Source organism: Synchiropus splendidus, chromosome 1 (genome assembly GCF_027744825.2).
Source record: "Synchiropus splendidus isolate RoL2022-P1 chromosome 1, RoL_Sspl_1.0, whole genome shotgun sequence".
Taxonomy (NCBI): domain Eukaryota; kingdom Metazoa; phylum Chordata; class Actinopteri; order Syngnathiformes; family Callionymidae; genus Synchiropus; species Synchiropus splendidus.
In genome coordinates, this window is record NC_071334.1 from 68,458,988 (window position 1) to 68,480,498 (window position 21,511).

At 49.7% G+C, this 21,511-nt stretch overlaps 1 protein-coding gene across 10 annotated transcripts; it reads right to left on the reverse strand.

Moving 5' to 3' along the window:
* Positions 1-2,650: 2,650 nt before the first annotated feature.
* c1h2orf42 (chromosome 1 C2orf42 homolog) lies at positions 2,651-21,142 on the reverse strand. Of its 10 annotated transcripts, none has more exons than XR_008412669.1 (11): positions 21,008-21,142; positions 18,394-19,453; positions 17,084-17,182; positions 16,852-16,935; positions 16,471-16,575; positions 15,679-15,786; positions 15,501-15,595; positions 15,285-15,444; positions 14,607-14,861; positions 3,715-4,626; positions 2,651-3,626 (listed from the first exon to the last, which is right to left on the reverse strand). XR_008412669.1 is itself a non-coding variant. In XM_053845121.1 (9 exons), the coding sequence occupies exons 2-9, from the start codon at positions 19,430-19,432 to the stop codon at positions 14,686-14,688; spliced, it is 1,866 nt and encodes a 621-aa protein (XP_053701096.1). In that variant the 5' UTR covers positions 19,433-19,453; positions 21,008-21,142; the 3' UTR covers positions 13,980-14,685. The 10 variants fall into 10 exon arrangements, 1 of the variants encoding a protein (XP_053701096.1); XR_008412671.1 differs by having other exon boundaries at positions 2,659-3,170; positions 4,436-4,626; XR_008412670.1 differs by having other exon boundaries at positions 2,660-3,167; positions 4,436-4,626.
* Between the last annotated feature and the right edge of the window lie 369 nt (positions 21,143-21,511).

Below are 21,511 nucleotides of genomic sequence, written 5' to 3' on the forward strand. Positions count from 1 at the left end.
CTATTACACCACGCATGACTTGGTCACACTTGTCACGCTACTCGCACCCGAGTTGTCGCTGGTTTCCAGCTACCAAAGCAACTTTTCCCACCCACCCAGGAAGTATTAAAAGATAGGCTTGGGGAGGGGCCAAAGTGTCAACATGGCAGATCAGAGGCAGGATTGTTGACCTCTATCTACTGTTATAGCAACAAAATACTTGGACCAGTCTCTGGGTCCATCAGATGCTTCAGGGGCTCAATCTGCACAGTGAGTCACGGATGCCAGCAACCACCATCGTCTCGTCTGTTTGGGCTCTTCTAGGTGATGCACACGTCTCTGTAAAATTTGGCCTCTGATTGGTCAGCAATGTTACAAACGTCATCCCTCTTCCAAACACGGATGGTCGACGGAGGTGTGATAGTGAGCGGAGCTGTGGGAGGAATCGAACAAGAGAGATCGTCCTCTCAGGCACACACACCCTCCGCAGAGAAGAAAAATGGCCGCCCCGTAACGTCGCCCCAATTAAAAAAGCTGCTGGTCTCCCAATGCTAGCGCTAAGGAGCGTAGCATAATGGCAGTTATGTAGATAAAAACTGCTCCTGATTGATTCCAGTGCACCTCTGTTCCTCAGCGCCGCATCGATCACTCTCCGTCCGGCCAAAACGGCTAATTAATAATGATAATAAAAGTGCCACGGCTCATTAAAATCAGCCACGGCAGGACGAACCCGCCCCGCGCCCCCCACGGTGATTCACTTCCCCGCTGCACTTCTGAACGCGATCGATACCAACGTCAGGAGCAGTTCTGAGGCCGCTTTCGTTTGTTGCTCAGCACTTCTCAGACAACCGATGCAGAGCCCTGGTGACGCGTGGACAAGTGAACGCACTGCCACTCTGAGAGTACCAGGAGTGGAGGCACTGTGGAAAACCACAAGGAAAGACAAAAAATGGAATTTGAATGGAAAATGTTCAATGAAAAAAAATTTTAATTTGAATTTGGAAAAAATAACTGAATCCAAACAAGGTGAATTTATTTTAACAGCTTTGGTTGAAAAAAAAAAAACAGAACACAAAATTCAATTATTTTTAAAAATGTAAATAATGTTATGAATCACAAATAAATGGGTTTTTAAAATGGGAGGGAGGGGGATTTTAACCAAAGCAATAATTAAAAAACTTTTAATAACCTGATCAGGTCACGCTTATTTTTTATGTAATAAATATATAAGGTTTTGCAATCAAAACAACCTTTTTATTCAAAAGAAAAGAAGTTTTCTTAACAAAAAAGAATAAGAAAAAACTAACAAAAAATAAAAACCTGAAGATGTGGAACAGGCTTCTCCAGAGTCCACATAAAAATGTCCACAGCAAGTATATCAATGGTTTATTCAGCATGTGGAAGGAATACAGAAGTCGCACCTGTTGGTGGGACCCACCTGCAGTGGGACTCCTGTGAACAAGCGCTCACGAGCGGCCCAAGCTAGCGCCGGCGCCACTGCCGGGGTCAGGAGCACCTTTGATCAACAGTGTGCTAGCTACTGTAGCTCTGCCAGAACACGCTCACAGTGGAACCTCTAGGTGCCAGACTCGAACCTGAGCCAGACAGGTGAGTCAGAGTCAGGTGAGATGGACAGGACAGTCACCAGCGAAGAAGCATGAGAAGCTCCTGCTGCCAGGGCCGCCAACGTTCCAGCATATTTCCCGCCAACTGTCAGAGCTTCTGATAACGCCGGAGCTAGCGGAGCGACGGGGCCGACGGCAAGAGTGGATAAAGTGTCTCGCACTGATGTAACATGCATTATAAATCTGATTTAATTACGGCGGCGGGGACGGGCCGGAGGAGCCATGACTGGATTTATTGTGTCTTAACTCCGTATGTTAACGACTTTGTGCTTTTAATACCATTACCCGCTCATTTATTCTCGGGCTGCGCGCACACACACGCACGGGCGCCGCAGCGCGGCCCTAATCTTTTTACACAGGCAGCTTAACAGAGCACAAGACTCCGGAGCCCTGGCGGTTATTGATCCATGAAACGGGCTTGGACTCAGTCCACCGTGTCCCCAGTCGGTGTCAGCGGAGGTGAAGCCACTGATACCAGCCTCCTTCATCACTCCCACTCTGGTCATGACACCACGAAGACGGCAGCTCGACTGGAGCCAACTCCACTGGGTTCAGTTCACAGCAGCACGAACGCCACTACCTGGTTTTATGTTTCGCAACATCTGCTCCCTGAGCTGCAGCGAGAGACCGAGACTGAGACCACATTGTTTTTTATCAATAAAAAGGAACAGAAAACGTTTAAAGCTGAAAAACGTTTTGAATTGGAAAGAAATTCAGGATTTTCTTTTTAAATAAGGAATGCGCGATCAAAAATATATATATGTTTTGCATAAATAAATGAAATTCAAATTTTTAAAAAGCAAACTTTCCTGACCAAAATAATAATCACCATAAAATCAAGTTTTCAATCTGGGAAATATTGAATCTAAAAGGTTCAAATTGTTAAAAGGTTGTTTTTTTTTCCTTATCTGAAAAAAATACTTTTAAATATGAAAAAATAAACCAACAGAAAAAAACTAGGAGGAAATAAAGAGCAGTGAGAGATGGAGAGAAAACATATTTAATTTGAAAGAAAAAAAATCCCTCCAAAAAAGTTCTGTTGAAAATCTAAATATATTTTAAATAAATAAATAAAATTCGCCTAAAAATGTAACAAAAAAATGAAATCGGGAAAAAAAAATCAAACCAATGCGTAATTATATGAATCAAATATTTTCATTCCAAATGGAGAAAAAAATAAATGTGAAAATTTTCATCAAAAAACGCACACTTTAAAAAACTGAAGAGGAAAAGAAATGAAAAAAAAAAAAAAACGAGACCACGTGACGAGGGCTGGTCTCCCCGACAGGATATGGGACCCAGGCGTTCCAGCACCGGAACCTTCCTGATCTGAGTTCAGAGTTCAGTGGATAACATGCGAGAGATCACCTCTGGGGAGGAGGAGCCAGCAGGGATCTGCTGGGCAGGAAGTGGAGACGATGAGGTGCGAGGCGTGGAAGAGAATGAGACGATAAGATGTGAAGAGGAGTCGGCGATCCAGAAGAGGAAGGGAGGTGATTTGAGAGAGAGCAGTGGAGGCAGGCTGACAGCCGGCCATTCATCCTCTGAGCTGGAGGAGACAAACTGCTGGCAGAGGGGGACAGGAGCCATAAATCACCGCAGGCACACGCACACTCACGCACACTCGGATCAACACGTGAAAACACATTTGTCTCGTTCCAAAGCTCTCTCTGGACATCTGGACGGCTGCCAAGGTTTGGCCGCCTCCCAGAGCCTCCCCGCCTTCACCTCCGAGTGTCTCAGGGTCTTGTTCACGTGTGAGGGAAGGACGGAGCTGGAGACAGGGCTGAGCCAGAAGACAAAGCTCCCCACTAACCAGTGGGCTTCTCCTCTCACCCCAGGCTCCATCTGAGGGGTGGACCTGGGAGGAGGCCCCGGGTCAGAGCCAGGGCCCCTCTCAGAGTTGCCCAGGTGCTGTCCTGATTCATTATCGTCTCCCAGGTCAAGTCTTTTTCCTGACAGCGCCATTCAGTCGTCCACCACCTCTTCTCTGCAGCTGGACCTCTTTCCTCATTGGAATTTCTAAAATCACAGTCATTTATTTATTTATGTACTTTGTGTCACAAAGAACTGTCAATGGAACAGGCTCAGTTTTCACAAGTCGTCGGACCTGATGTCAAAATAAGAGCATCCCGACTCCTCATCAGCTCCATTTTCAGTGAGAGTCTATGGCGCCGGTCTGAGGGTCTTTTTCTACCTCAGCAAACAACGTAGCGTCGCATCGTTTATGGTCCTCAACCGCCACTCGGTGCCAATGGTTTTGTTGCGGACTCCACTGTGGAGGATTGAATCTCTGTGGTAACCGTTCATCTGGTGCTGCTCTTGTGTGGAGCAGCTTCTTGACCTCACAGGAGATGTTATGCGTGAATGTCCTGCGGAGGCAGAGTCTGTTGAATAAAATGCTGCTCTTCCTGCTTCACTCTGGTTTATTTAGTCAAACGGCGTCCTAGCTGGGCCCCGGCGGCCATATTTCTCTCCTCATGCCAACATTCCTCCACAGTTTTGGCCAGTGAAAAGAAGCGGGCTGTGGCATCACCGCGGCCAAGGCCGCCTGCTGACTGACGGAGGCTCGCTCCCTGTGCGTTCTGCCACTCACAGACCTCCCCCCAGTTCCTCCTCCCACAGGGTGAGGAGAGCCAGTTCCTCCCGAGCGGCTCTGACCTTGCCGCCTGTGTTTGGACAGCGGCCGCATGCTGACCACCAGCGCCGGCTGAAGCTGGGAGTGGCGATCGACTGGAGGATGTTTTTGTGAAGTGAATGACGACCTGATGAGTCGCGAAGTAGTCGACAGCATGACTCACTCAGCAGGACTCAGAGTGGAGGTGACTCACCGTTTCCTGAAGGAGCTGCTCCACAAATGAATCAGTTGAAAGCCACCGCGTGGCGTTGAAACTGGGGGTAAATGTCATCCTGGCTTGAGGTGCACGCAGCGCATGAGGAATGCGGGTTGAAAACACACACAGCAGGAGCTGCTTCTCAGAACCAGCGACAGATGGTGACGTCACACTCATCAAAACGTCGTCTGAAACAAGAACACAGAGACGTAAAACAGCATCCCACACCGTGTCGAGCCATTTATCCGATCGGCTGACAGATGGAATGAGACTCGACCTCTGGATCAACCCTCCTCCCCGCCCCTGATGTATACAGTGATGCAGCAACGATCGGGCAGCGCGGCGCAGGCAGGATTGATCCGAACTGATTCAGTGCTGGTTAGTGCGGATCATTGGCTCATGAATCAGTCTGGGATTACAGCATCAATACAGGTGAGAGGAGGAGAGACAGCGGGTTGAAAGGTCAGCTTCTCTCGGTGAGATCGTGCTTCTCAGTCAGGGAGTAATGTTCTCTCCAGGATGGAGATGAGATGTCCAGATGGTGGAAAAGACCAAATAACCCAGGGTCTTGTTCCAGAGTGAGGGAAGGATGTAGATGGACAGTTGAGCTGAGCCAGAAGGCAAAGCTCTGCACTGACTGAGTGGGTTTCTTTGGAGTTATCTGGGCCCTGTCTTAGAGGGTGAGAGCTCAGTCACACAGGAGAGAGTCAGAGGAGAACCTGTCCTCTTCAAGAGCAGACTCATGAAGTCACTCAGATCTGGAGAGAGGAAAGTCTGGATCTCTTCTCTGCAGTGCTGCCCCCGCGACCTGACCGTACCATCACTGTGAATGAGTCACACTAACTTTGTCCAGTACATGAGCAAAAAAGTAAACCAGGTTCATGTTGTGTCACTTCACTACACAAGTGCACCTCCCTCCCAGAGTCTGCTTCTGATGGAACACTGAACTGTTGTTCACTCCCCTGGACCAAAGCTACTACGGTTGTTTGGCAGTACTGATCGTGACGCTGCGAGAGGAATCATGGTCTTCCCATCCAGTCCCATCTTTACGACAGCTCGTAACGCCGCAAGGTGACACGCGGAGCTGTTGCTAGCCTCTGACAGAACCACCTGGAACGCGACGGCGGCGAGAGATCCTCCAATAAAAGTCTGACGGTGGAGATTCACGAGGACGTTTGATGCTCTCGCCGTCAGACGCAGTGACTTTCCTGCCAAACGCAGAGCCCTTTTTATTTGCCAGTGCGTTGAAGAAAGTGATTAACCGTCTCTCGGATGTGCCGCCAGCGAGCTGCCTCCGGGAGGCCGGCTAGTAAAAGGCCGACTTCACAGCGACTCGTAAAGCAGACATAATGCAGTCGTAAACATGTCACGACACCTGTCATAAACGTTAATGACTGTTTATGGAGGGAGGGGAGGAGTCGGAGCTGGAAACCGCTCAGCGTGTTGGACAAACACCGGCTGGTGAGAGGCCTGGAAAGCGAGAGCCGAGGAAGAGTCAACGACAAATTCTGCTGTCTCCTGAACTTCCTCTTCTCCAGAGGTCACCGTGGCAGGTCCTCCACCTTCACGCTTCACCTCATGAGGTCTGGCTCTGACTTGAACCAAATTCCATCCAGACCTTTCTGGGCCATTTCTTGGCCCGTCTTCTTCATCTTCTTCTTCATCACAGGTCGGTTTTCACTGGCTTCATCGGGGGAACAAGATAAGACAGGAAAAGACCACTGGAACCTTCTGATAGCTGGTGACGTGTTTCCACTGAGAAGAATTTCTGCCTCCAAAACTAAGTGCGTGACGTTGGTCACCGCTAGGTGGAACAAGCGTTTGAACAGGCAGCAGTCCGCGGGGGAGCAGATAATCCGGCTCCACTGCAGGAGGTCCAGCACGCCTTTCGGCAGCACTTGGAGATGAACTCCGTGTGACCCGACACACACCTGCTGAGCCTCACACACACACACGCAGGTGCAGAGACAACCGCTCCATGTATGAATTATGCTGCGTGGCGTGACAGTTTGTGTTGAAGTGGTGTCAGCAGGTCCGACGGGGCCATGTGGAACAGATGTACTCTCCCAGCCGCCTGCAGGGACGGGCCAAGACAAATGTGTTGGTCATTTACAAGAGTGCTTAAACGGCCATTATTCTTTCCTCTGTGAGCTCTCAGGATGTGCACGACTCATTTATCACCAGACACATGAACGCAGCTGAGGAATGAGCTGTGAGGAGCTCAGAAGAAGACCTCAGTGGAGACGATCTGGTGTGAGTGAAATGGTTTTCACTGTACGTCCATCCATCATCATCAACTTGTTATCTGAGATCATGGGGGCAGCGGTAACATCATCTCTGCGGCGTGTCCTGGGCCTCCTCCCAGGTGAGCACCTCACTATTCCAGGACTGACAGAGCCTCCTGTGATTCTCTCCTGGCTGACTGAGACAGACAGAGAAACTCTTTTTCTATGGTCACTACAGGTAACCACAGGTGAGAGGAGAAAGCCAGCATTGTCTTCTGGCTCAGCTCTTTCTCCATCCTTGCCTCACTCAGAGAGAGGCATGAGGCACGTGGACTCCTTCTGCTTCCTAGGAACCACCGTCACTGAGGACCTCAAATGGGAGCCAACCATCAGGTCCCTCATCAGGAAGGCCCAGCAGAGAATGTTCTTCTTGAGGCAGCTACGAAAACTACGACTGCCGATGAAGTTGCTGGTGGAGTTCTACACAGCCATCATCCAGTCCATCCTCACCTCTTCTATCACCGTCTGCTACAACAGCGCCACCTCCAGGGACAAGAGCAGACTGCAGTGCATCGTACGTTCTGCTGAGAAGGTGATGGGTTGCAGCCTGCCACCTCTTCAGGACCTGTATGTCTCCAGGACCCAGAGACGTGCAGGTGGGATCAGAGCCTTCGACCCTTCTCACCCTGGACATGGACTGTTTGTTCCTCTTCCCTCTGGCAGGAGGCTACGGTCCATCCAGACCAGAACCTCCCGTCACAGGAACAGCTTCTTCCCCTCGGCCGTCAGACTGTTGAATTTGTGATCAGCCTTTATTTTATTTTATTATTTATTTTTTGTCAGCACTTTATTTCAAAGCACTTTCCTGGTTGGTGGGCTCCCCACTGACCATGGCAATAAATCTGCTTCTGATTCTGAGTCGCTCTTGTTGTCGACCAGGTTTAACACCCTGACAACAGTCTGTTTACGTTGCTCAAAAAGGTGGGCAGCTGAAAGCCTTCCTAGCCTCCAGAGTGGCCAGATCATCCATCAGCAGGGCGAGGAAAGATGACACGGCGACAGCGGGGTCACAGTAGATCACTCGCTGACACTTTAATCCAGCGGAGATGTTTACAGGAAGCCAGGAAATTCAATTTCCACCAGCGCTCCAGCAAAGGTATGCTAATACAACACCAGCAAAGAGGGGAGCGGGTTCCTCGGGAGTCCTGCGCTCCTCGTGCTGCTCAGACAGATTATGTTTCAGAAGTCCACGGACCAGACCGACAGCATAATCCATCAGGTTAAACTCCTCCTGTCCGCTCCGGGTGTCTGCCGGCCGCATCTGTTTGCTGGAGTCATAAATCAGAGTTGTCAGAGGAGTGAGGAGCAGCGCCGTCACACTGCGGTGAGCCGTCCACAGCAAGGACCGGAGCCCATGTGTCCTGGAGCAAGGCAGCGCAGATGAACTGGAGACTTTGACATTCTGTTCTGATGACAGCATCCAAGCCATTTTTATGAACGAACACAAAACCACATTAGATCCATTGATGATTTTGTTTTGTTATATCATTTTTAGGGGAGAAAATGTTTATTTTGAAGAGACAAACGGCAATGAACCAGCAAAATGTGGACGATACAAAGCTGAAGAGAGCGGCCCGACCAGACAGGACGGGAGCTCAGTGAGCGACATCTGCTGTAAGAAGATCTGAGCCGCTGATGAGGGCGATGATGGTGAAGATTATTGGCCTGTGACTGAGCTGTCGGCTGTAATCGCCGCGACGACAGACGAGGACCACCCACCCTCCGCGGGCCTCCCTTGCACCCGCTGCACTTGGACGTCTTCAGTCAAGTCAGGAGCGACTTGCTGCAGCGAGACAGCGGGAAGACACAAACAAATTCACAGCTGCACATCAGAGACTCAAAAGCCGACACGTCACACAGCACAACACCAAAGCTGTAACACAGGAGCGAGTGATGCAACACAATTTGCCGAACCTCAGAGAATATAACAAATCACTGGACACAAACACAAGCTAAGAAACACAAAAAAAAAACCCTGCACAACCACAAATCACAATCCTTGAAGTCAATAAATGCAAAGCAACACACAAGCCAACTGTCTCTCCACGACAAGCCTGACACACAACGTGGTTGACTGAAGCATTCAAACAACACTTTCACAGAGCAACTAACCCGAAGCATCTCTGACCTCCGGAGTCCTTGACTGACGTGTGTGAAGTTGTCAAACTTTGCTGACTCGCGACTGCGCTGATGTCATAGCTGCATCAGCATCAACACGCATCGATCCAGATCCCCTCACGTCTTTCATCTCTCGCCGGCGCGGAGATGAATGAGCCTCAGCTGCCGGGAGCTTCCTCACCGACAGTTCCCATCCTTCTTGCTCAGAGCTCTGCGATCCATCTCTCACGAGGAGACGGATGGGAGCAAGAACGGGGCCAAGGAAGGAGATGGATGCCACATGTGCTCAGAGAGAGGGAGGCTGGGGAAACCTTCTTCCCACCGGAGAAAGACTGGTGCTGTCAGCGTGACCTCCAGACTGAGCGCCCGCACGGCCCCATGTGGCTGCTTATGACCGCTACTGTCTCGAAACATCAAAGCAACTGCAGCTGACAACCAGACAGTGATGGAGGGGGGCGAGGAAGTGAGCTCAGGAGCATCTGTTATTACCATGCTATTATTATTATTTTTACAGGAGCACTGTGGCTATGTTAGCATTTCAACACGCTACAGCTACATGCTGAAACAGTGACTTTAGCTCAGTGATGACATCATCATGACATCACCAGGATAACACAGCGACTCAGCTCCCGCGACAGGACTGAGCTCTGAAATATGCAAGCAAGAGGAGGAGCGGGCAGGAAGGGGAGGGGAGTGGAGGAGGGGGGAGGAATCGATCACCTGCCAGGTGTGATGGATGGAGCAATAAGTGCCGGCGGCCAGTGGAGAGTGATTTCTGTTTCTCAGCACTGATGAATGCGGCGTCAGAAGACGGCCCCAGTCCAGAACTGGACATGATGGACTCAGGAGTAGTAGGGAGGGGGCGAAGAGGAGGGTGCAGGACCAGTGAGAATGATCAAGGGCTTGTTGGGAAATGGGACAAAGATGGGGGGAGGCAGAGAGTCACTCAGTGAGGATGAGGTGCCAGAATGAATGAAGGAGCGAGTGTAGGGGGGAGGGGTGTGTGCGAGGCTGACTCCTGACTTAGTCTCTCAGGTCAGAGTACAAGCTCAGCATTACCTGGGGTATTAGCACCAGTGACGCTAACTGCTAACACTGCACAGTTTTTAGTAATGTTTATTTTCATTCAACAGTTGTGACTGAAAACATAAAAAAATCTATATGGTTCCAGCTACAAGGATGCTAAGAGCTAATGGTTAGCATTACTAGCTTATGGCATTTACGCTGTTAGCGTAGCCTGGCTTCAGTCTATCTTGACGGTCCGAAATAAAGGCTTGAACAGAAAATGGGTTTTTGGGATCACATGCAGCACATGCTGATGCTAACAGTGGACGTTCCAAAAAGATGGATCCAAAAACAGAAGCTCACAAATGATCGGCATGGAAACAATTTCAGCACCAGAAAAACGACGACTAGCAACAAAACAAGAGCATGACAAACAAATCATAAAAACCTTCACTAACATGGTGAAGCCAAACTCAGACTTAAAAAACAAGACAACGAATGCTGACCAACATCGTGAAGATCACAAAGATAGAATTGTTGAGGATCGGTTGTTCCATTTTTAAGTTCAAAGAAACTTTTTTCTGACATTTGGTTTTTATGTTGGTTGGCCTGAAGTAGCTGCAGGTGCTGACTGTTAGCCTCTCGATGTTTAGAGGGAATTTTATCCTTAGTAAATATTACTGCCGACCTGTAGAGGGCGCTTTGAACTCACTATAAATGCAGCAACTCAACAGTTGAGTATCAACGCGTTTCCTTCCTTTCGCAGGTACTTGCCACTGCAGACTTGCAACAACCACTTAGATCCAGATACAGGACCAGCAGGTGGTCGTAATGTTGGACAGGTCAGATGACGGAGACATACGGTGGAAGGCAGCGGAGAGAGGAGGCCAGGAGGAGTCATTAGTGGCATCGTTAGCGCAGATCAAGACAACGAATGAGGCTTTCAGCGGGCGCTAATAAGAATTTGATAAATCACCAGCTGAGAATGAACTCCGTGTCAAAACAATGAGAGCAGCCTGATGGATGGAGGGTGGAGGGGAGAAGCGGCGAAGGTGAGAGGGCCGCGGCGCTTCAGGTCACGATGCCATGGACCAGGATGTTAGCGATACGGACTGCTAGCTTCTCTTGTTCTCTTTTCTCCACGCTACATTTTTGGTGAGAATTTAGGCAGATGCTCCTCGACGTATTCAAGTCATCATTTTGTCAGTGCTTCTGTTGCAGTCAATTTTGCAGTCGCAGTGGACTATAACTCATCTCCAAGGCCTTGTTTACAGTGTGACAGCACCAGTGAAAACAACTGGACGCAGATGGAACCTTTTGTTTTTTTCTATTAAGTTTATGATATTGTTGTCATCAGCCAACTTTAATAGCTGGAAAAGAGTTTATTATACAGACGTCTTGCGGACTGTGATTCTGCTCTCCTTATTGGCAGAGGTTTACAGGTCTGCATCCATGAGGTCACATCACCCCAAGGAGTCCTGGGTATGCCCCGGGTCCTCCTCCCATTTGAGCTCTTCCCTATCCCAGGAGACACCGTGACAACTGTCGTGACTCAGTGGAGCCGAGCTTCTGCCTTGAGTTCCCTCCACAAGTGTCAGCACGCTGGCGGTCCTGGTGTCCTGCTGGCTTCAGACCACAGTCACCAGGTAGATCAGGACTTTTTTAGAACATTCAGAGAGGGTTGAATCTGGTGCCAGTTCTTCCTTCACAGTGGGCGACTCTCTCTCCCTCCGTCGTCCTCCCTCGTTCTTCACGCTGAGTGAGGGATGTGACAGCGCCATGTTTAATTAATGAGTGGAGTCTGGAGTGGAATGAAATCTACCCCGACGCCATGAACAAACCCAGCTTATCAGCTGCCGAGACACACGTCAGCACGTCCTCGCCTTTTGTTGGCGTGCCAGCGACGCCACTGGAGACACCTGTCTGGAGAAATGAAAAACTGCCCGTCGATAAAGCGCAGATCGCGCTGCTGATAGCTGCTTATAGGTTTACACAACAGAGGCTTCGTGTTCTGATGGCAGTCAACCTCCCGTCTTGTTCGGTAACTGATGCTGATGGACAGACGTGGGCTGAATACCAACAAGGTCTTTACACTGATGGACACCGAGCGAAACCCAATACCGAGGTGTTTAGATGCTCCGGGAACAGTTCAACGTAAATGGGTGGAACATGGATGGTTGGAACATCCACAGAGGCAGGTGGCATGTCGCTCAACCAACATCTGAGCACCAGGGTTTGGTGCAAGAATGGGTCACGATTGTTGGGCACGGTGGACAATGCCCTGCTGTATCTGTGAGGGCTGGAGGTCCAGAACCCTTACCGAGGTTTATCACAGTGGAAGGACATTTGAAGGGCAAGTGATGCAGCCCAGGTATCAAAATTCAGCCTGATCCCCTCACCATTCCTGAACCAGTCTTTATGGACCTCAACACAACAAGGTTCTGGTGAGGTAGTAAGGATTCGGTTACCTATATATCGGACTACTGCGATGTGGAAAGGATCCCAAAGTTTTTAGATTCCAAAACTGGCTCCCGAGTCTCCGATTAAACCATCTGACTCTGTCGGAATCAAACAATTCCTCAGACAGTCATCACCTCGCCAGTAAACCGGAGTTCCGCCCTGGTAGCACTGAGTCACGCCATCTCCATCTTCGAGACTCATTTGTGGATCATCACGCGGCAGAGAAGCAGCTGAGGGCCACACAGGCACTCGTGTAAACCATCGGACAGAAAGCTCCGTCACTCAACACAGCGGGAACTTTCCCTCGCTATTTTACACGCTCATAATTGGCCGGCGTTTCCTCCGGTCATGATGCCGCAGTGACAGATCCGCTCACCACGCGGCAAGCTTGTATTCAGCGGAGTGAAAAATAGTGATGCGATTCGCTCAGAGGAGCAACAGAGCCAGGTATCGTGGAGCGGAGCCGCACTTCCAAACGCATCGAGCCACGTCTGTCTCCGTCGTGAGACCGTCACTTAACTGGTTCCCAAAGACTCTTTCTAGTTTGAGTCGAAGAAGCTGCTTCCATGAACCAAATGATGAGCTGAACTCTGGATCTGGAGTTACAGCCCAACCTTGTAGCCCACACAGAGTCAAGCCCCAGGAATGGGATGGTCATTGTTCTCTGAGGTGTTCTGGATTCACTGGTTCCCGTCACAAGGAAATGAGAAGAGCATGCGCTTGTCCCAGGTGCAGTGTGGGTTTCTCAGAGAGCTCATGACGTGCGGGAAGAACCTTGGGTGTTGGTACAGGAGGGATACCAAGATGGATGTGTGCAGGCCACTAACAACTTAAGGCGGTTGAAGGCCTCGGTAAGGAAGGTTTATGCTACCAATGGTACATACTCCAAACAGCAGGTCATGACAGTGCTTGTTCCCCAGAGGTGGGACACGCTTCCTGAAATCAGGCCACTTGTGAGGTCAGAAAGTGTTGAAAGATTTAAAGGTGGAACTCCTGACCGCATCAAAGAGCCACTTGAGTAGGTTGTTTTCCTCCTGGGTTGACAGAGCTCAGAGGTCAAAGGTTAAGTGCCGATCTGGACTTCCACTCAAGCCAAGGCTGAGGAGAATCTGACGGTGGAAGGTGTCGCTTTCCACTGGTCACAGAGGCGCTGACAAGTCCGCTCCGCCTGGATCACCAACGTGTTGGCTGTTCCTTTTCAAGGTCGAAGAGCAGCAAAGCTTTCTGGACAGAGGAGTGGAAGCTAACTCGCCCACATCCATGTGTCTTTGTGACTGCAGCAGCAGAGGAAGTTTCTGAGATCGGATCTGAGAGGCCAGGATTGACCTCTCGGCAGGGCTGAGTCACGAGATATCTGTTTGGAAAGCTTCTCTTCCAGAATGAGGTCAGCTCCTCTCGCTCCTCTCCAGGATCACTGACTGCGGTGAGGTTTTCTGGTCAGGAAAGTAGCTGATGTGGATCGACGGCGCTGAGAGGAGGTGTCAGCTCCACGTCTCTGCGCAGACAGATCCCAGACCCAGTTCTGCTTCCACCGATGTTGACTGACGGCAGCGTCGGCACACCAGTCGAGACTTGGAGCCACCTCACGTCTCCTGAACTCAACTACTGATCTCTGACCACAGCAAAGTGAGGGCCACCTGTGGCCCTTTGAGTACTGCAGCCCGGCCCTCGGGAGGAAACACATCAAGACAACATATTGAGGAAACAGCGAACAACTAACAATACTACTAAACAATTTGGATTCCAAAACAAACCATTTCGAATGAACATCTTTGTCATTTAACGAGTGAACCCGCAAGACAACAGGGGGCGCTGCAGGTTTCGCTCGAAAGCCAATAGAAGACTCACAATGTTCAGATGGTCAAGCTGTATTCTGCTCTTTCTTTGCACACCTCTGCTTCACTCAGTTCTATAGCAGCGGACTGACTCGTCAGCGACTGACACACCAAGTCAGCAGTTGGGCGCTTGTTATTACATCGCCTTTAACTACTGTGTGTGTTTAGTTGAAGTTGAAATACAAAATGGGTTTATGATTTAATTGGGAAACACTGCTTTTTTATAAACTCATTTTTTAAGTTGAGTTTTTAAGACTCCAGGCTCGTGTGCAGACTTGGGCGCGTGCTTCCACCCTTTGGTCGACAGTAGTATTGCACTCAAATACAGAGGAAACCTCACGATCATGGACGTTAACAGCTCACCTGTGTCCTCCGGTCCATCTGCCAACCTGCCACTCAAACGTTTGAACAGAAAACATGGTTCTGAATAACAACCACTGTGTTTATTTAGTCGGTGAACCTTACAGATGGCGACTTGAGATGCTGCAGGCACAATCTTCCTCCGACCGTGGAGAGCAGTGATGAATGTGGTGCGTGAAGGGCTTCATTTAGACTCGGACTTGACACCTGAGCTCGGCCTGTCTGGGTCCGACGGACCGCTCTGCAGGTGCTGGAACTCGAAGCTGAGCCGCAGCTCCCCCATGTGGCAGCGCGGGAGGACGTCGGGGATCCACTCGATCACAAACGGAGTGTTCTCGCTCGAATTATCGGCGCTCGGACCTGGAGGAGGAGTTGGTTAGGGGCCCAGCACCCGGGTCAAAATAATCAATATCATATCAATAATTGTATTGATTCGTTGTTCTTTTGTTGAAATAAGAATATGTTCTATTTCTAGCATTATCTATTCATCATCTATCATTTTCTTCTTCACATTTTATAATTTCTTTTTTCAGCTTTATTTCCTGTTCAGCATCCACTTCCTAAAGTGATTTATTGTCTCTATTTGACTTAAGTTTAAACATGCTTTATCAAACATTTCTTTCACTTTTTAAACATGTATTTTTCTGAATTTGAGCTTCTCCCAACGTTATTTCATTCCTCCGCTTCATATTCATTAGCACATTATCACTTTCAAATCATTGCTGATGTTATTGTCGTGCACTGAATTGAAAACGCGGTGCGCAGATGATGACCTGGACTCACCAACTTTGAGAAGAGTGCGCAGCTCCATCGGCCTGATGGTGTGCGGTCGATCAGGACGGTGTTGCTCTGACGGCGGCTCCGCTGGAGCATCCGGACACCTGAAGCGCGAGAAGGAGCCGTCTGCGTTTCGTACAAAACTCTGGATGAACTCTAGAGGGAGCTGCAGAAAGACCATGATGAGCTCGTCTTCGGTGGCTCGGCATCAGCATCGCCTACCTCAGGGGTGTCGAAGATCTGCTTGACCTGCTTCAGACTGGAGATGTGCCACGTGTACCTGGAGGAACCTGGAAGTCCGTCGGCCCCGACCAGAGCTGCAGTGGACACAGGTGTGGGTTGAGGTTTGGTGTAGGTCAGACATGAAGGGAAGATTGAGTCGGAAGCCGGACGAAGAAACCTGTGGTTGAGTTTGGAAGCCTCCTCTTCTTGGAGCCGAGCGACAAGCGATGCTGCAGCGCGCTGAAGAACTCTTGAGGGATGAAGAAGACCAATGGATCCGGCTTCCCTGTCGGAACACATCAGGGAAAGTCACTGAACAGGGGATGAGTGAGTTACTCTTTCAACTGACGATTCAACACAATAGGTTTAGCTGACGAAGAAGCTCCCTGGGAGTCGTCGTGACCCAGGTATCAACGTATATAACAAGACCACAAAAGTCACTGAGTGGTGGGGGTGGCTCATTAGCATTAGCTAGCGCGTTGTTTGTTTGTACACAGAATAACACCAAAGCATTTAGGGCACTTTCACCGGGTTCTGTCTGGGTCTGAGTCTGACTCGCCCCCTGCTGTGCGGCCTCGCACCTCTGCGCCTCAGTTGATGTCCTTTTTTTTCTTCTCAGCTGGCGGCACTCTTCGCTAAGTAGCTGGTTTGTGACCTACAACGAAGCACCTGCTTAACCTCCTTATTTCTACCACTTGAAGCCCATTCTCACAATGTGGGAGAAAAAAAACACCAAGCAAAAAAAAAAAATCACCAACCTACCAGGCTTCCATACAGCAGGCACCCAGACTATGTACATGAGTGTTATGATAGGGAAGGGTTGTACGAGAGCCCAAAGGATTGGACTTTGTAGTGGATAAGCGGTTAACAGCAGGGAATGTTACACAGCCTGAAAAGCTAAATCGTCAATCTAGAAGTCACGACCCCACAAAGGGTGTGAGGAAATTCTGGTCAGCAACTGGAACAGTACCGTCCGACTGGTAGTGCATGGTGTGGTGGATCCTCTCCGTGACGCAGGCCAGCCACTGATGGAAGCTCATCGTCAGCGCATGCTCATCCACGACATGAGAACCATCTACACACACACACATGCGCAGCACATTAATCTCTGTCTGCGACACTTAATCTCAAAACTGTGAAGACACGGATGTTCTTTGTGCGGCAGATGAAGTCCTGAGTGGGTCCAGTGTGATTCTTTTTAACACCAGGATTAGAGCGGTGGGATTATAACAGACGAGTGATGAAGACACAGGCAGATGTTGAAGACAACGGAAAGATACTGTGCAGATAGGAGATGAAAAGAGCAAAGGGCAGGAAGGGGGGAGGTGGTCTGGGGTCCGTCAGTCGGCACCTGCTGCCTTCAGCTCTGGAGCTGCTCTTCTCTGACCAGCCTTCCTCACACCAGAGGCAGACGCTCCCTCCTGTGGGGGGGACCCTGGGTGCACAGAGAAGCGGACGACAGACCACATGGAAGGGTCAGACAGTGAGAGAGAGAGAGAAAAGAAAAGGGGCAGAGGTCAATGGGAAGATCAGACACGTAAAGACTCAAGAGAACGTTCCAGGGAGAGCAAAGATGAAATCACCTGCGAGGCCATCCTCCAGGCGTGATCTCTTCAACTTTTGATGAGGCCGCTGTAAAGGCTTTTCACCAGAAGCAGAGCAGACCAAGTTCTGCTGCACCCCTGGAACACAATGCGGGGATATCTCAAGAATGAGACCAGTATCGGGTGCTGAATGCTGAATTATGGCCAGTGGATTTGCTTGGAAAAACTTCCTGAAGCTCTTATTTTGATTTCTTGGTGGTTTGTTCTCCCGCCTCTGAGCACACGTCACTTGTGTCTCTGCTTTAACTTTAAGTTCCTGTAGAAGTTTCAGTTCAATTCCACAACACTAGCAACCGTTACTTTACTCCTCAACCATCAACTCCCTTGGTTTGCAATGTTTTTTAGTCTCATTTGACTTACTTCTGTGATTTCCTTTATCCACTTTACGTACTGACATCACAGTGTCAAGGGGAGAATGGTGTGGGTGGCCAGGTCTTGAGACTTGTATCGTATGGAGGCCATCATGGCACTTTGAAGGATGTATTACATGAATGAAGGCGAGTACTGCGTCTTAACATCTTAACAGACGTATTGCTTGCTGAGCATGTACTATAGTAAGTGAAAGCTAAGTGTGAGGGCCTAGATGCCTTATTTTACATCCACTGTTTTCCATGGAAACTTGGCTGAATATGCTTTAAAAAAAAAAAAAAGATTCACAGACTCAAACCATGGTGGTAGCATTGCTAGCACCATTCTCTCGTCGATCAAACGAGTCGTGAGACCTGAATTTCATTGATCAAAACTCTCTCCATGTACTTGTCCATGTTGCATGCGCAAACAGCGCAAGTCCCAAACAAAGTGGCTCAAATGTACAGTTATGACTGATGGGTTGAGAGAAAAAAGTCTGCACATGATCAGGTACTTTACTGTGACTCGACCCATGTGCCCAGGTTCCTGTGGTGTCCTGCCCAATGAAAGAAAGTTCTCACTCGGACAGTGTGACCAGTGTGTGCATGGCTTACACACACATTGAACCCTGAAGGTGAGTGTTGTCTCTGTGTGCAGGGAACCTATGGTACCATGAGAGGAGCATCAAGGGAGATAAGCCTGTGCCCAACACTGAGTCCATGTCTCACCTCACACACCGCATACTGACAACCCACGATCTACTGCAGCCCATTCTATACAGTGAAGCAAGCAGTGGCGGGTGACACTGAATGGTGACCAATGGATGGAGGGACCAGTCCACCAATCAAGGTGCTGTATATAAAGCCAAGTAACCCTTTGTTATACCAACCGATGTTGATCCTTCATAAGCGGAGATATGACTGGGTGAACGTACGACCTACCAGCAGGTGAGTAGTTGATGAAGGCTGCAAACTCTTTGGCCAGTGTGTCGTCACTCTTCAAAGCGCATACGCAGGCGTAGAAGTGAAGGCAGAGGGGCAGCGTGGCACCGTTGACCCGCAGGGCGTCAGCAGCATCAGCAGGACTTCCCGCTGTTGCCTGGCAGCTACACTTGAAGACCTCCTGCTGGTGCCGAACCTCTCTGCTCTTCCCCGCCTCCGGCAGGCCGCTCGCACCCACGGTGAGGTGCAGGAGACCGAGAGGATGCTGGGAGTCCGTCTGACACTTCACTACCAGGGTGTCCTTAGACACCCGCTGCACCAGAGGCCCCGGAGACTCTGTGGCCAGCCTCCAAAGGAGCTCCTTGTCCTCGAACGAGACATGCAGACCCTCCAGGACAGAACTCTTTAGAGTCAGCGGGGTGGCGTTGGCGCGGCACTCGATGGCTTTTTTGATGTGAATGCAGATGCTGTTGGCCGACTGTTTGGAGTTGGCCGCCGCAGACTCTGGCTGACTGGACCTCTGAGCCCTCTTGCACGTGGGCAACAAGCAGCGGCCCAGATTGATGAGGGTGAGAAGTGTTGCTCCATCGCCGGTGGCAATGGCGGTGTCAGTGGGCACCAGCTGGACAAAGCCCAACTGTGACACTCCTCGTTCCCTGTGACACACCGAGAAGACCTGAACGCTCCGGACCTCTCCGTCAGCCTCTTTCCCATCTCTCTCTATGCTGTCGGTGATGACTTTCACCACCTCCACCGCGCCAGCCTTCCTGCTCCGGCCGCCCTCGGAGGCAGTCCTCAGGGAGATCCCACAAGCCTTGTTCTTACAGCTGAGCCCCCGCGTGCCATTGTAGACGCCACACTGAGGACACTTGCGAATGCCCCGGAGTGTGGCTCTCCCCAGGTTCGACAGAAAGGGCGGCGTGGTGGACGAGGACCTCCTGCCGTCCCTCTGTTTGGCAGCAAGATTGCTCATTCTGTTCTGAGGCCCGGAATAGGACACAACACTCGAGGGTGAAGACACTGTCACTTCAGGATCCATTTTGACGTTGCAGCTTCACCACTATAAAACCGGAGGAGAAAGATGAGTGTAAACAGCTCATTATACACATCATATTACATTTCCACCACGTCATTACAGGCCCATCATGATCATGATCATGATCGGCTGATTACAGCGTGATCGGTGAATGCCGATCATTACCTGTCACTGCCGATCACAACAACCGAACACGTGTGAGAGCTGGCACTCTGATGAAGCCCCGCTGGTTGCGAGGCGTCCGCTCCTCCCTACTTGCTGCTCACTAAGCACCAACATGGCTGCTGTGGAGGTTCTTTCAATCTGCATGTCTGCATCCTGCGGCACATGCACGGGAAATGCTGTGCAGGGAAGCGCCTTCAAATGAAACACTTCTCTTATTCAGGTGGCTGACGAGTGCTGCAGCCGACTCGCGACGGATCCAGTCGTGGTCGCATAAACAACTCCTGAAAAAGGCTCATCTAGCTTGGTGAAATTATTCTATGTCTATTTTCCCCCTCCTGGAAAAGGTATATAAAACGTGTCTGAATTAAAATGATTGAATGTTATTTTCCACACCATATACACAGAAGGTCTCATCATTTTGATGACAAATTCATTGTCATTGTGACTGGTATCGCTGATCGTTGGTGATCGGCACTCTGGCAGATTGATATTGGTGATCAGCAGCAAAAATCCTGAATGAAGAACAACTTCTTACATAGTTTAGACCTCCTGAGGGCCACAGGCAGAGGGCCATTTGTGACCCAGGGGCTACTCTTTGCCACCTCTGCTATGAGTGTCCTATAAACTGTATAGTTTTCCTTCAATAAATTGATGGCCTGATTAAAGTGATGTGTGTTCTCTTCCACGGGAATACAATAACATCGATCGGCCGTTCGTTAACACCCTTTTTATATAAACAAAAACAACATTGTCCTTCCTGCTCAGTGATAACTTTTGGCTTTTGATGACACCCTCAATGTCTATCACGGACTGAGTAACTGTTCCAGCCAAAAACCATGGGGATAACTAACGAACCATATTCCTCGCAGACGTTCGGGATCTGCATCAGCGCGGATGTTTGTTTACCAGCGAGTGCCTCCAACATGGCGACTTCCGGTTTTCACGACGCGGCGTGAAAACTTTTTCTTTGTGCAACCGCAACTTCTGCTTTCACCTCCCGAGACCTTGAGCGAGATACAGTTGTCCCTTGCAGCAGAAGCGTTTTAAAACGTACTGACCAAGCCAAACTCGGTGACTGGAGTATGAACATGGTTAGTTCGCGGTGTGTCGGTCCTGGGTTGTCAGGTGCCATTAAAAGAACACTCCGCCAATAATAATAATAATGATCTCTAACACCTGAACTCGTTTTACATTGCGAGCTTTTATTAAACGACAGAGTCCTTGAATCATTCGTATGAATTAAACGTTTCAATACAGTGCCGTATTAAGATGTAAAAGACGCTGAGAACACGTCTGGGGAGGTGTATTTGTGTTGATGCTCCAGGCAGCTAAAGCAGCTCCGCTGACTAGCAACGATGCAAAGGACATCAGAAGTACCCGTCCTGCTCCGACATTGGCCCAACAGAAACTCACTTCTGCGGTGGCGGTTCTGTTCAGGTGCAGATACCTTCCGTCCGCTGGTTGGCTTTATTTTGGCCTCCAAAACGTCTCGACCGTCGCCATTGCGCCTTACATCCCACAGCCGCACTGCGCCTGTAACGACACTCGGGATTGGCTAAAAGGCATCACGTGGTAGCAAACGGGCGGTTACAGCGGAACGCAAAGGTTCATGGGACTTGTTGTTTTGTGTTAAATTACGACCTCGCTTTCATATTTCCAGGTAAACTCTCGGAAGGCAGGGATCAATCCGCAGCAGCTGACGATCACTGACTGCAGATGACCTGGTTGGTGAAGCTGTGTGCGCCTAATGGGTTGGAACAACAACCCGCACCCACTGCGGGCGCTTCTGGAACCCTACAGGTAATGAAAAATATGTTTGAATCACCATACATTATCTGTATATAAGGAATTAGACATTCACCTCATGGTTTTCTGCTTAAATAACATTGATACTCAGGAGTATTGATTGTACTCCTT

Excerpts from the sequence above, each read along its gene's own strand:
- c1h2orf42 (XM_053845121.1), bottom strand. The coding sequence starts at position 19,432 with ATGGATCCTGAAGTGACAGTGTCTTCACCCTCGAGTGTTGTGTCCTAT. Across the intron at positions 16,576-16,851 it reads TCCAGAGCTGAAGGCAGCAG|ATGGTTCTCATGTCGTGGAT; the intron begins GTGCCGACTGAC and ends GTGTGTGTGTAG. Across the intron at positions 15,787-16,470 it reads CATGCACTACCAGTCGGACG|GGAAGCCGGATCCATTGGTC; the intron begins GTACTGTTCCAG and ends GTGTTCCGACAG.